General features: G+C 40.3%; 2 protein-coding genes across 2 annotated transcripts; one reads left to right on the forward strand and one right to left on the reverse strand.

Moving 5' to 3' along the window:
* Positions 1–6,592: 6,592 nt before the first annotated feature.
* Positions 6,593–8,131, reverse strand: LOC115925891. Its single transcript, XM_030989935.1, has one exon. It carries the CDS (start codon positions 8,129–8,131, stop codon positions 6,593–6,595), a length of 1,539 nt encoding a protein of 512 aa, XP_030845795.1.
* A 1,408-nt stretch (positions 8,132–9,539) lies between these two features.
* Positions 9,540–15,114, forward strand: LOC115925892. Its single transcript, XM_030989936.1, has 2 exons — positions 9,540–10,197; positions 14,525–15,114. Exons 1-2 carry the CDS (start codon positions 9,888–9,890, stop codon positions 15,112–15,114), a joined length of 900 nt encoding a protein of 299 aa, XP_030845796.1. The 5' UTR covers positions 9,540–9,887.
* Positions 15,115–15,619: the final 505 nt, after the last annotated feature.

Here is a 15,619-nt window from a genome sequence, read left to right on the forward strand (position 1 = left end):
CGTATACATTAAATAATTCCTCAACATTAATAAGATATATTCTACAACAACTTGAGTTACAGAATGAAATGATTATTCAGGAATGGAACTTTATTCAAATAAATGTATACGTATCTTTAAAAAAAAAAAGTATTTTCCATTTCACTTTGGGTATAAGGCCTACTTTGACGATGGAGTGACATGTTTTCGAGGTCATTACGTGATGGAATTCACCTATATGTACTACACATACAATTTTATGATTCTAATGCTTCAGCTTTTTACGTGACTGCCTAATTCCAACGAAGCAGCTGGTTATTATCAATTGGAATTAAATTTCTAATTTGATACCAGTGATTTACAAATGTTGCTGAGAATGGCATGGTTTTTCCTTGAGCTTCCGGGGGCTCTACCCCCTGTACCCAACCAAAGGCCCTAAGGCGGGCCCCTGGATACTCATCTGACCGTTATTAAATGCCTAAAATCCCCGAGGTTCCGGGGGCTCCGCCCCTGAAAGGTAACCAGGGGCCCTAAAGCCGGCCCCTAGATGCTCATCTAACCGTTATTAAATGCCTAAAACCCACCCATGTGCTTCATGGTGCTACGCCCCTTGACCCCCGCCAGGACTTTGCCCCTGGGCCCCTTACCAATATACACTCCACTTGCTTCACTCGCTTTGCTCTACCTGATCGAAAATACTTTAGCCCCCCCCCGCTTTGAAAAATGTTCCGCGGGTCCTGCATGTAAGAGTGGGGATTTGCAGATTTTCTTCTCTCCCCCCCCCTTAAACAAAAAAAGTTTTTGCTCTTTACGCCACTGCTCCCCCGTCCCTCGGATTTCGTCCCCCCGGTCATGACGAGAAATCGCCGCCCCTAGGTGTACTCTTGGATAGAGAAATGTCAATGTCAGATCGCGTCTCTGAAATATTTATTTATTCGTTCATGCATGTTCACAATTTCACAATTCATTGAAGCTTTCTTTTGCAGCAGAAGAATATTATTAGTCACACACTTGGATGTTGCCCACAAAATATTACAATAAGAGAAGTGTGGTAAAATTAGACTATTATATAGCATAAGTAATATTCTATCAGAAACAAAACATTTTATTCTATACAGTACGCCAATATTTATGGAGATTGGTGTAACAATGTGTTTTACACGGTCGCTCCAGTCAAGGTTTTCAATGATATAGACACCAAGGAATTTCGTTCATGTCCTACTCTCTAAAGAAATATCATCTAGTTTAATATTAAGAGCAAGGTTGTCATTAGATTTTCTACCTCTAAAATGAGTATTATTTGTTTAAGAAATTGAGAGAAAGCACATTACTTCTAAACCATAAAGTCAACTTTGGCAGTACCGAATTTAGTTTCTGTTCAACAGTGTTGATTTTACGACGAGACAAGAAAACACTCGTACCATCTGCAAATAAGGTATAATCTAAAGTCTTAGATTCATTACAAATATCATTGATATACATAAGAAATACTAATGGGCCCAGGATGAATCCCTGCGGAACACCACATTTAAGATACAGAATGTCAGAGTTAACAGAGTTATAATAAGTGTGCTGTCTTCTCATAGATAAATAACTCGCAAGCCATTGTAAAGCTATGCCCCTTATTCCATAATGCTCTAACTTAGAAAGAAGAATTGAACGGTCAAGTGTGTCAAATGCTTTGCTCAGATCCATGAATACACCAATGACATGCTCGTGAGCAGCGAGTGCACTTGAAACGCGATCATAAAATTTCAGTAGCGCAAGATCTATAGAATGAGACCGCCGAAATCCAAATTGATCAGGATTCAATAATTTACATTTATCAAAAAACAACAACAAAACTGTACAGCCTGTTATAAACAATTCGTTCAATTTTTTTTAGAAAAGCTAGGCAGTATTGAGATTGGTCTATAGTTAGAAACGACCATCACGTCATCTTTTTTATGAACAGGAATCACCCTTGCCAGTTTGAAAGAAGAAGGAAACACTCCGGTCATCAAAGAGAGATTGCAAATGTGTACAAGAGGCGTTAGAATTAAACCAATTATATTTTTCTATAAAAATGTACTGATTTCATCATGCCCAGAAGAGTGACTGTTTTTTTTGCAATCTCACTACATTAATAATTTCAATGTAATCCGTTGGTTTGAGAAAAATAGAAGTATTAGATGGTTCATTGAGGTACTGTGTGAAGTTGGTTCCATTTTTATTTATCATCTTGGCTTGATTTAGGCCAACATTGACAAAATAAATGTAATATGCATTTGCAATATCTTCTGCATTTGTTATTTCTTTATTACCATGAACAATTTTAAAAATATGTACTACTGCAACTTTTCATTTATATTTTTTTGAACATCTATATGTGTGAACTTATGCTCTCGGACTAGTGCTGAAAAGGGCTGTTTTATTGGACATTATTTGATTTGCATCTTATACAGTGATATGGAGTAGTTTTCACAACTTTATTGTTTGTACCGGAAGCCTGTTTTATTGGAAATGATTGCATGTATCGTAAGTTTAAAGCCTCGGTCACAAATACCGTTACGGGCTGCTACGAACGCCGTACGAACGATTTTCAGACCATTTCGTAAGATCTTCTTAATAATAATAATAATAATAGCTAGTTCTTATATAGCGCTTTTCAGGACCGAAGGCCCTCTCAAAGCGCTTTACAGATATATATATTATTACCCCGGTCATAGGATTCAGGCTTACCCGCACACAATGTATGCACATTCTCCACTCCCTGGGGAGCATTCCAGCCAGGCGTCTTTTTTACAAGCGCACACGTGCTAATCTAACCACATTAGCTTTCGCATCCTACCGGGTACCCATTTACACCTGGGTGGAGAGTGGCAAATGTAGATCAATGTCTTGCCAAAGGACATTAGTGCCGCGGTGGGACTTGAACCGCGAACCTTGTGATCCACAGTCCGGTGACATATCCACTCATCCACGACACCTCTTAAGAAGGCCGTACGAAACCGGCGTTCGTTGACCGTTCGTAGACCGTTCGTAAGATCGCAGATTGGTCGATGGTCTTGTCCAAGATTTTTGTTAACATCGTACGAAACCCTCTCTTTGTAAGGCGGCCGTACGAACGCCGTAATTACATCGTACGAACCGCGCAAGATCTTAATACATTTCGTAGGGTCGAGGGACAATTTTAGAAGCTTCAAATTATTACGATGACCGTAAGAACGCCTCAAGTTGTTCATAGAGAGCTCTTACGGCGTTCGTAAGAACGCCTTACGAGTGGAGATTCTTATTGTCTTCGTACGAACGACTCATGGCGAACGACTCCTGGCGTTCGTAAGTCGTTCGTAAGGTGTTCGTAAGGTGTAAGTACATCATTTATGCACATTTTGAATTTTAGCGGTTATAAAGCCAAGCGCGTGAATTTCAGATCCTCACTCTGTTCATAATGTTCGTCGAGGGTGCATCTCCTGTCGAAGAAATATGGGACCAAAAGGAAAATCCTTTAGAGGGAAGAGAGGGAAGGGAACCAAACGTAAGGAAATAGATGGGGGGGGGGGGGGGGAGGAGAAAGAGGAGGAGAGCAGCAACAATATAGTTGCAGCTGAAAATGGGGCACCAGTCGTATTTTGTCCTTTTGTTTGTTTGATTACTTTGTATGTATTTTAACCGATTTTATTATACGGAAATAAAAACAACAACAACAGTCATAATGTGTTTAATCCAGAAGGTATTAAGCACGATGGGAGACGACAAAACAACAAAAACACAAAACAGTATGTTTCTTTGCTTTTTTTAAGATCTCGGTGCTTTCATTTATTTATTACCGAATTTAAAAAAAATGTAAACAAGAAAGGTAATAGAAATAGCAATATCTCAAATAAGGATACAAGCTTAAAATTCGTCAAATGAAGTAATCAAGTAAAATCAAGGCTACCAAGGTATTCATAATCACGTTTAATAGTGCAAACAATTTTTCTTGTATTCATGAATATCTGTAAAACATAATAAAAGGGTTAATCAAATTTAGGACTATTTTGAAGATTTAAATCAAATTCCCCTTTATTGTTCTTGTACACGTTGAAAATCGTCTTATTATTTTATGTTCATACTATTCTAGTCTCTTCTCTCTTTGTTTCTTTTTTTAAAACCCTTTAATTTATATTTTGATATATAAAGGCCTACTTAGTTCAATTTCTATGATACAAGGAAAACGTGCATTAATGAGTCGGACCTTGGGCTCACAAGAGATGTACATGTATTATTTCAGTGTCAATACTTATTTCACTTTATCGTTTTGTTAAGCATGTAGGCCTAGTACGCAGATAACCAAGAAAACAGACAAACGTGTTTTGTAACAACTGCTTGTTTATCAATATTTATCAACAACAAAAAACAAAATCTCTACAGTTTTATACAGTAAACACGTACATGACGTGGTCTAAATCATACATAAACATATAATAAAGGGATCTAGCGATTACTGGTACATAAACGCAGAGGCGGCGGAGCGACATCCCAAAGTAGGGGAGGGGGGGGGGGGGGCAACAACTAAAAAGGGCATTTCCTGGGGGAAAAAAAGGCACCTTCAAAGGGAAATCCTCAAAGCGAAAATATAAAGAAATATAGACATTGGTATATACCCCTATATTGTGATTACATTATCAGGGACGGTTTCAGTATTTGTTTCACTGTTTACATCATATTAGATATTGTTTAAGCAATTCTTACACTTAAAAAATGAGGCACACACCAGAGATGAAAAGGGACTTTATAAGAATAGGAAATGGGCATTTGTCGACGGAAAAGAGGTACCCATCAGATTTTGATAGGAGCATTTATAAGAAATGAAAAGGGGCATTTATGAAAAAGGGATAGGGTCCTTATTAGAAAAAAAAGGGGCACATATCATGTTTAAAAGGGTAATTATCAGAGGTGACAAGGGGCACTTATGAAAATGAAAAAGGGGGACTTATGATAAAGGGGAATGTGCATTTGTTGAAAGAAAAGGGGCACCGAAAAGATTTGAATAGGGGCATTTATCAGAGGTGAAAGGGGACTTTTATGAGAAGGGGAAGTGGCTCTTATTAAAAAGAAAAAAGAGGCACATGTTAAAGTAAACGTGGCACTAATAAGTAATCACTAATCCTCTACTTGCAGATGCAGCTGCAGTTGCAGTTGTAGTCTTCTTGGCAATATTGCCATCGTGAAATATCAAACTTTCAACAGTCATAGAATTTTCGACAGTATACGGCAGAGCTTTTTTTGCAACCTGACCCAATATACAACAAAAATCATAAGATCTTCTTACGAATGACTTGTGAATGTCGTAAGTTACACGTACGACCACCTTGCGAGAACAAAAACTCGTAAGATGGCCGTAAGTCTGACGTAAGGAGAACTCAAGGCGTTCTTACGAAAAACGTACGAACTCTAGGGCCATTGTATAACCGAAAATCACTTCGTTTCTCAAGAAGGTCTTGAGTTCTTCTTTTCTTGCGAATTAAACGGCGTTCGTACGAACTCAGTAAGAAGGACGTAAGAAACTATTTTCCATCTACGAATCTCTACGAACTCTGAAATTCGTAGGAACAGGGAGATTCGTACGAACATTTGTGACTGTAGCATTATAGCTTCGCACGAACCCCCCCCCCCCCCAAAAAAAAAAAAAAAAAAAAAGTTCATTTACGCGTCATCTGCAGATAACAGGGCTTTTAGAGTGTGTTTTAAACTGTTCAAAGTACGTGACGCCTTGATAGAACTTTCAGGCTGGTTCCATACTCTAATACCTAAAGTTAGAGGACCACTTTATATGTGTACGTCCTAAATTTGGGTGTACACAATGCATCCCTTTCAGCATGTCTTGTGTTGTGAAATAAGGTGTTACAGCCTGTTTTACTTGAATTGAATCGATTAATTTCCATCGGTAGTCCATCATATCATATATAGTTTTACATATCATTTGACGCGGTCTTATCCACGGAACAGATCATTTGGTGTCTCTAAAAATACTCTGTTCAATTACCATTCAAACATATTGAATTATCCTAAATGGTGTATTATGATCCCACCAGTGGTAGGTTTCAAATTACAATATCTATTTGTTTATGTATTTAATTCATTATATCTGTGTGTACTTTTAAAGATTTATGACATACAAGTAATTTATGATATTTTCATAAAATACATACCATAGAAACATATATATATACGTAATAAATACATACGTAGTACCAATATATTACATTATAGTCTATTCTGTGTTTATGACCAGAATATTGATGTGTTTCGATAAACACAATACAAATACTTGTTGACGTCAAGATTAAACTATCGAATTTAATCAAAAATTTAGTCGTGTTATTATGCAGGTTGTATTTCAAGAGAATTTGCCCCAAAATCCATCTAAACAATTGAAAGTCAAATAATACATCACGTCACATCAGATTTTCATAACTTTCGAATTGAATTAAAAATTTAGTCATGTTAATATGCATGTTGTATTTCAAGAGAATTTGCCTAAAAATCATTATAGATAATTAAGAGTCATTATACATCACGTTAGGAGAAAATTACTCCATTTTCAATCACATCATGATTGTGTAGTTACCTGATACTGGACTGTTATCATTCATGGACTGCATGGTGTGGTGGTTTCTTTAAATATATAGAGTCTACCAGGAGTGCAGAAGGCAATCTCCCCTGATGGGAACTCGCGGAGATAGTACCATACACGTGTATTGGGATTCTCAATCCTGTGATCAGAGATGAGAGTCTGGACGTATTTCAGATTGCTGGTGTACTCATCTATACTAACCAACCCATCATCATGCTTGACCCAAGCGATCAGGATTGAATTATTCTGACTCACAGCAGGGAATGGGTACACATTTGATTTTTCAACATTGTGTTTTACATTTCCAACTTTGTCAATTATTCGTACTGCATTTACACAGTTGATGATCAATACGTCATTATAACTAAGGATCTGCCAAGGTTCATACACTTCGCATGGTATCTCAATGATCGCCTTCCCCCCTGCTGGTGAGAACACCTGGATCTTTGTGGCTGATGAGTAGCCTACAAAGATCAGATCATTACTGTCTACAGTGAGACGCCCAAACCCAACTACATCTTTACTCTGAGTATCAAATGATACGTCCAGCTTCTCAAACTCCTGTGTGTACAATGTGAGGCGATCTGTGTCATTTAGAACGACATACCGACCGTCAGACAGATATCCTAATCTTCCGATCCGGACTTCATTGAGGACTGTCTTCTGTAGGTGACCATCAGCAGAGAAGATATCGATTCCGCCTGAGCTGTAGCCCACTGCCATCCTACCATCGGGTGTAGCAGTCATGCCATTCATGTAGTCTTTCTTAGAGAGTTCTACATCACATTCTAACTCATACTTCATGAACCTTACCTCACCTATGTTCAACTGATCATATTGATTGTTAGGTGTGAATATCAATTGCTCTGCCTGGTTAGCTACATCCGTAGCAAGCTCCATCTGTGGATCATCCCTATCTAGTACATTCTTCAGCTCTCCAGACAATGTATCACGAATAACAATGATATCATCTTCTAATGGAGCCTTCATGCTATTACCTGCTAACACACTCGCACTCTCAATACTTGTAATCATCCTCTCATCAACATCTTGCATCTCATCCAATCTCTTATATAATTTCACTTTCTGAGCATCCAACTGGTTGTCTAATGATGCTTTCCACTCGTTTAATTTATTGAGTGATTCTCGATACGTCTTGTTAATAACCTCCGTATTGCCATCAAAGTGATCGATGACACGCTTTTCCTGATTCTTGATGCAGAATAATCGAACCTTGATAGGTGTAACTTTCATTTTACCTCGGGCTTGTAGAGATTCAATTTCATTCTTGGTAGAAGCATTGTATTCCTCAGTATTTTGAACTGTATGGCCTTTATTCTCGTGGTTCAGCAACCTACATCTCAAGCAGATGAACTTCTTACAGGTTATACACACATCATTACAGAGGTGTTTTTTCTTATCTGCTTTGTGTTCTTGGCAGTAAACCTCTTTTTCGAGGACCACCCTTCCCTCTCTGACGTCTTCTACACTCACAACTCTATGCTTGCCAAGAGGCGGCCATTTGTTGTGAATGTCAAGACATGTGGTACACATATCCTTACCACACTCGCAACAGAAATGTACAGCTCTCGAGTTTGAGTCGCACATTTCACAGACTTGTTGACAATTTCTCACATCACCAATGAGAGACTTAAGAGGAACATTTGTATTTAGATTCAAGACATTGCCACCCTTTACAGATGTTTCGCTTCGACAGATGGGACAAATTACATAATTTTGTGAAGAGCTTTTAAGAATATCATTAAGGCAGTTCTTACAGAAAGTATGTGTACATGATAACTGCTTCGGGTCACTAAGCAGCTCGAGACAAACAGGGCACTGCAAATTGCGTGAAACTTTGTGTTCAAATTCCGACATTGTGTTTCTCCTATCTCAATATGCACTGATATGATACACAATGCAAACAATAATAGTTATGATAAACCATCTGTAATCATGTTAATGATCAGATAAACCGGGTTAAAATCTTTGGGATAGGACGGGGGATCATCTTGTTAAGGATTTCAGCCAACGGTCTTATCGGTAGTCACCCAGAGACAGTCTATAATATCATGACAAAGATTTGTGTTAATTGATATTGCTTCCATGTACTTAAGAAACTTAGTGTAATGAAATAATTGTTTACAGTCGGGTATATTCTCCTTCCTTCCGTCGACCACCAAATGCTATCTGCTGCAGATCAAGAACAAGTCAGGAGGCAGTCTGAAGATGTCTGAAGTTTATCTCGTTTCTTCTGACCCGTACTCCTCACACAATGAGGTAGCTGGCTGGTCCTGTCAAAATAAAAAATAAATAACAAAATGACATAGGATTTCCTGTCCAATTTCGCTGATTTTTAGTCCGTTAAAAAAAACGTCACTTATTAAAGTCTCCGAATTGAATTCATATACTTCAGTCATTAATTAAAAGTGTCGGTCGCGGGAGTTTGCGCTTTTATTATTCAAATTAATTCCGTCTTCAAAATTAAATTGCCGAATGTTTAACTCGGGCGTTCCATTTCGCCATTAGCAGTCAATTTCGTAACATATCCATTCGAATTACTGGAACACGGATTTTGTTTATGTAGGCTCCTAGTCCTACTTGGTTTTATTTTCCTGAAAATTAACTTATTGTGATTCATTCAATTCCATTGTCGATATCGGACAAATTTGTAACAAGGTAGGCTAAATGTAAACTTTATTCATGTTATGTTTCCCTATTTTCTTCACTTCTATAGCTGCATTACGTCAAAGGCATCAAGAAATCAAAATAAAACAGAATAAATAGATATATATTTATTTATTTGTGTGTGTGTGTGTGGGGGGGGGGGGGCAGATGATATGCTTGTGGAGAACTTGAATTCTATACTTATGATCTACATCTAATTTCCTATCTTTATTTTCATATACGTTTAAAGTCTACGCAAATTTTCAACAAATCCGTACTTTAGTCATTACATAGAATAACGTGATCATAATAAATGATCAGAGTCATTCTGGGAGAGTCAAGGATAGACAAAACAATTGCTGGCATAGGCCAGAAATAGCGCGCGCCTTTTACAGCTGTTTAAGCGGTGCCTTTGTGAGACAGCGACATGTGAAATTTACCTCTGTAAAGAAACCGAAAATGCGCACAGCCAGTGAATCTACAACGGTGGAGTTATGCGCGCAGTAAGCGTGGGAACGCCGTGTGCAAGATTTTCTCACTTTCGACTTTATCTCCGCTCGGAGAAGTCCTTTTTCGAGAAGGCTCTACAATTGAGTATACAGATAAGTCTAAATAACGAGAGGAAATCCCAGTATATCGAAAGATGGGAAAGCGGAAATCAAGCCAGAGCCGGGTGGCCCGCCAACCAAAGATTGCTAGGCCTAGACAGTCTACAAGATTAAGGCAGTCTAGCAACGACACCACTCAAGACGTACTCGGCACCTCAACTCCCCGGCGGGCGGGGCGGCCAAAACGGGCGAGACACTCGAGCGGTAACCCCAGCAGTGGACGCTCAGCCACTACCAGCATAAACCCGGCTCCGGAGACTGACGGACCACAATACAGTGGAAACGAGACAACTGGAGCGAACCAGTCATCAAGCCAGCCGCCTTCACATGCACAGCCAATGCAAGGTGAGGTAGACGTAGCTATGCAATCACATCTACCAGAAATATCACAATTTAGTGAAACAACAAGACATAGATCTAACAATCTTGAAAGCGAGAGGGAAAGCAACTTGGTGGTTTCCTTCCCCTCGATTGTACCAAACACCGGTAGCCTACACGCTGGCTTTCAATTACAAACTACACACAACGAGAGTGACACTAGGCCTAGAGCTAGTCATAATTTGAGGGATAATGAAGCCCATCCTCCCACACGGGCAAGCAGTGTCGGGCAACCGACTCAGTCAGGCGCTACTGCCTGGGATACAAGGGGGGAGCACAGTGGTGCACACACATATAACACAGATCAGTCGCCCTTGTTTCCGGTCACTGATAGACTGGGGACTAAAGTACACCCCAACATGAAGGAAAAAATATGGAGAGGGCAATATGTAGATTTAAACACACTTCTTGAGACACAAAACATAGCAACACAATCAATGCCAGAGGCAGTAGACGAACAAGCCCCTAACCTAGCAATATCTCACGAAGGGGGAAGGTTAGTGCTGAAACCCGCTACCTCTAACAAAAATAAAATCGTGTCCATTGAACGGTGGACCGATGCATTTCTTGTATATACCAGTATTTATCTAGAAGCCAATCCAACTCGCTCACATGAGCTTCTGAAATATGGGCAACTAATCCGATCTGCTGCCTCTCGGTACTATGGGTATGGTTGGAGAGACTACGATGTCGAATTTCGACATCGCATGCACAGAAAAGGCGGGTTGTGGTCATCAATAGATGGGGAATTGTGGCTCCTTCACGTAATAGGTGGGGGATCTCCGCGAAACATGCGGATACAAGACCGCCCCCAAACCCAACAGGGATCGTGGGCAACCAAGCGGGAATGGGCCACACCCCGGGGGTCGAGCACAATAAAGTTCACACCCAATATGAATAAGGGAAGGGCGCCATCTCGGGCACAAAACTTTCGTGGCGGAGAATGCTATGAATTCAATTACCGGTCAGGGCAATGCTCTAGACAGGCATGCCGCTTTACACACGCATGTACCCTTTGTGGTAACAAAGGGCATGGGAAAATCCACTGCACTGGAGTCCAACGGTCAAACCTCAAAGCCATCAAACCCAACAACAAATAACTGCACCTCCAGAAATGGGGAACAAACACAGAAGAATAATAAAGATATACATGGCAATGTGAAAGAAGATAATAACATAACGCAACAGATGAGTGACTTAATGTCTCTAGCACAAACACCAATTATAACCGAGAACGTACAAGTTATGTTAAAGACGTATCCTAACAGGGAGGCCGCAGAATTTTTGAAAAAAGGCTTTACTGAAGGCTTCAAATTGAATTACACAGGCCCCCGCATGCCGGCTGATATGCCCAATTTAAAATCAGTGGCAAACAACAAACCAGTAGCACTTGAACAAATTCAAAAAGAGGTAAGACTGGGTAGATACCTAGGCCCATTTGAAGTTAGGCCACTAAACAAATTACGGTCGAGTCCCATTGGACTGGTGCCCAAAAAGGTGCCGGGCGAATATCGTTTAATTAACCACTTGTCATACCCACCCGGGTATTCAATAAACGATTTTATTCCGGATAAAGTTTGCAAGGTTGAATACACGAGTTTTGATAAAGCAACAGAATTAATTGTTGAAGCAGGCATAGGTGCCGAGCTAGCAAAAGAGGACATCAAATCGGCATTCAGGTTACTACCGATTCATCCAAATGATTTTGAACTGCTCGGGGTCAAGTTTGACGGCAAATATTATATTGACAAATGCTTACCCATGGGTATCAGATGTGCCCCAGCATATTTCGAATCTTTTTCTACGTTTATTGAACATTGCGTTAGGGAAAGAATTGGCTCCAACAAAATAGTGCACTATGTGGATGACTTCTTATGTGTGGGTTCAATACAAAATGAAGAATTAACATGTAAACAAGTTGTTGATACATTAATATTAGTGTGCAAAGAACTAGGCGTCCCCCTAGCCAAAGAAAAATCAGAAGGGCCTACTACTAGATTGACATTTCTTGGCTTAGAGCTTGACTCAGTACTAATGCAAGTACGTGTACCACAAGAAAAACTGGTGGAAATAAGACGGAAAATCGGTAGGGCGCTAGCTCATAAATCAGCCACCGTCAAAGAGATTCAATCTTTGATTGGCTCCTTGAATTTCATTTGCAGAGCTGTACGACCGGGCAGAGCATTTTTACGACGGTTAATAGACTTAACAAAAGGGAAAAATGTGAAAAGTACCAGTATAATGTTGAATGAGGGGGCCCAAGCTGACCTAACCATATGGCTCGAATTCCTGAACCACTATAATGGCATATCAGTCATCCCCCAGGAAGGGTGGGGAGGAGATAACGACCACGTTCTGTACACTGATGCTAGCGGGGAAATTGGTTTCGGAGCCTATTTTGAAGGCAAGTGGTTTAATAACAAGTGGTCGTCGCGCGAAATTATCGAGGGTACGTCAATAGCATGGAAAGAAATGATACCCATTCTACTCTCCATCGCTGCATGGGGGGAGGAACTCCAGAATAGGAGAATAGTCCTGTACACAGACAACATGTCAGTGAAGTTTGCAATAAACAAGCAGACATCATCATGTCCGAAAATAATGGAGTTATTACGTAAATTTGTGTTGATCTGCTTAAAGAAAAACATTGTCTATAAAGCAGTTTACGTACATACACTTGACAATGGTGTTGCCGACTCCCTTTCACGATTTCAGATGGGGCGATTCCGCAAACTAGCACCAGGAGCACGAGACCGACCAAGTCGTATACCTACGGGAATAGTGCTGACCTAGCAGCAGAAACACATAGACTACTAGGACAGTCCTTAGCAGAGGGATCACAGCGGGCATACCAGAGTGCTGTAGACTCATTTCAAGAGTTTCGATTGAATAGACAACTGAATACATCATGGCCTACAACAACTACACAGGTTATGGCATTCATCGCACACCTCTCCATTAATGGGAAATCATCATCAACCATCACAAAGCATGTCGCAGCGTTATCATATTTACACAATATGTACAGCTGGGCGGACCCAACTAAACATTTCTTAATTAAGAAAATGCAGGAAGGGAGCAGGCGCGACAGATCTATGGTAGACAGTAGAAGACCCATAACTTGGGAACGTTTAGAGACAATCATACCAACATTATACCTTGTATGCTATTCTCACTACGAATCAATGATGTTTCACGCATCATATTTATTAGCATTTTTTGGGTTTCTGAGAGTGGGAGAATTCACGATTCAAAGGAAGGGCGATGACTTAAACAAGGTCATAGCGAGGGATGACATCAAATTTTGCAGTGGCCCGAAGGGAAGCCTGCTAGTACGTATTAGATTCTCAAAAACCGACCAATACGGGCAAGGAACCACGATCAATATCGGTAGCAATGGGACAGATGAAAAGTGCCCTGTGAAAGCCATGAAAGCATACCTCCGTGTAAGACCTGATATAGATGGTCCGTTATTTTGTCATCGTGATGGGGCCCCTGTAACTAGGTATCAATTTAGTTCAGTTCTGAAGAAAACCCTACAGCACAACGGGTACAGTGGTAGCCAATATGGCACACACTCCTTTCGAATCGGAGCGGCAACCACAGCGGCCCTGAAAGGCGTTCCCCCAGAACAGATAATGGCAATGGGAAGGTGGCGCAGCTCTGTGTACATGCGTTATATCCGCTAAATATCAGGTGCAACTTAAAATTGATAGGAATAAACGTTATCATAAACATAATAATTATAAGGATAATAATAATGATAACTTTATATACAGCATAATATGTTACGATATCAACGCGCTCCACATAAATTATGCAATTAATTCCCAACAAGGCCACAACATTACATTAATAGAGATCACCATGACAAATTGGAGTTAAATTACTAACGGGCAAACGGGAAAGCAGTAATAATTCTACACAATTATTTAACCTAATTCGTTATAATACAATAAAAAGTTGAACACGACACAAAGTATACAACGTGCAGATCAATTATGTGAAGTGCTCATGTTAATAACCAGAATGGGACTGGAGGATCAACCAGGAGTTACTATCCTGATTAGACTCCCCCAATCATTAATATTGTCGTAACCCCCATCGCTGCTAGGTTTTACATGTAACACAGAGGAACGATCATTCCTTCCTTTTTTCCTTTTAATGGAAACCTACTATCACATACTTTCATAGTAAATTATAAGTGGGAGAATAAGTACCCCGCGTGTATGATGATATGAATATGAATATAGAACACATTACTTTGGGGAGTTTTTTTTCCATCCTGTTTCAGAGACAACCGGCGACAGGATCTGCATCGTAGGCGACAGCTTGGTCAGACGTGCCAAGCAGAGGGCGAGCATGCTCAACCGCCAAGATCTGGGAAGAGCAAGAGGGACGGTCCAATGGCACGGTCAGGGAGGAGCGACGTTACAAGACCTTCCGCGCCTGGTGGAGAACAGGTTGAGATACAACCAACGAGCACCTGCGCTAGTAATCGTGCATCTGGGAACAAATAACTTGGGCCTGAATGATGCCTGCCAATGCAGAATCGCGATCGATATGGCTCTTCAAACCCTTCGGACAGCCATGCCTCATACGCACATCGCCTGGTCGACCATCATCCCACGCCTATTCTATCATAGCAGTCGTGGTCATCGAACATCACAAGACGCCATGGATGGGGTCAGGAAATCGCTCAACAAGTACGCGAGGAGATTAATAGCCCGGCTGCCGAATGCGTCAGTTATTGCTCATCAGTTGGATCCATCCAATCACAGTTTATTTTTAAGAGATGGGGTACACCTGTCCGACAGAGGATCCGACGCTCTCATCGATAACTTCCCAGAAGGAATAGACTCGGGCTTGGGTACACATGAATAGAACATTTACATCCACGGAAACGGGACAATAACACTAATTCGGCTATTAATGAGCCTTGTGGAATCTCGGACAGACTGGGTTCGATGTGACAATGGAATTATTATAACACAAAAAGTTGAGGAACAGCGTGTTGTAACGTGAGTTACATATTCAGATATATACGCCTTCATTTTGGGATTCACATTAAACTGGAAACTTATTTAATTGCTGACAAACTAGAACCATATTTAAATTAATGATTGATTTTGATGTACTAGTATACGTCGTACATAATTGTTAAGCTAGCAGAGGGTGGAGTCAGAGCCACTCGGTCGCACAGTAGCCTCAGAACTACAAAGTGGGCCATAGGGGAATTTTCCCCGACAAAGGAAATATAATTATTTTGCTCGTTAAACTAAGCCACAATGGCAATATTGTCGGGTTTTCGCCTCTATCACTGTCTGGCTAGCAGCAAGAATAATAACATAAGATTACAATATGTTACGGATTGAATCCATGATAAATA

This window comes from Strongylocentrotus purpuratus, unplaced genomic scaffold (genome assembly GCF_000002235.5).
Source record: "Strongylocentrotus purpuratus isolate Spur 01 unplaced genomic scaffold, Spur_5.0 spur5_scaffold_19, whole genome shotgun sequence".
In the NCBI taxonomy this organism is placed as follows: domain Eukaryota; kingdom Metazoa; phylum Echinodermata; class Echinoidea; order Camarodonta; family Strongylocentrotidae; genus Strongylocentrotus; species Strongylocentrotus purpuratus.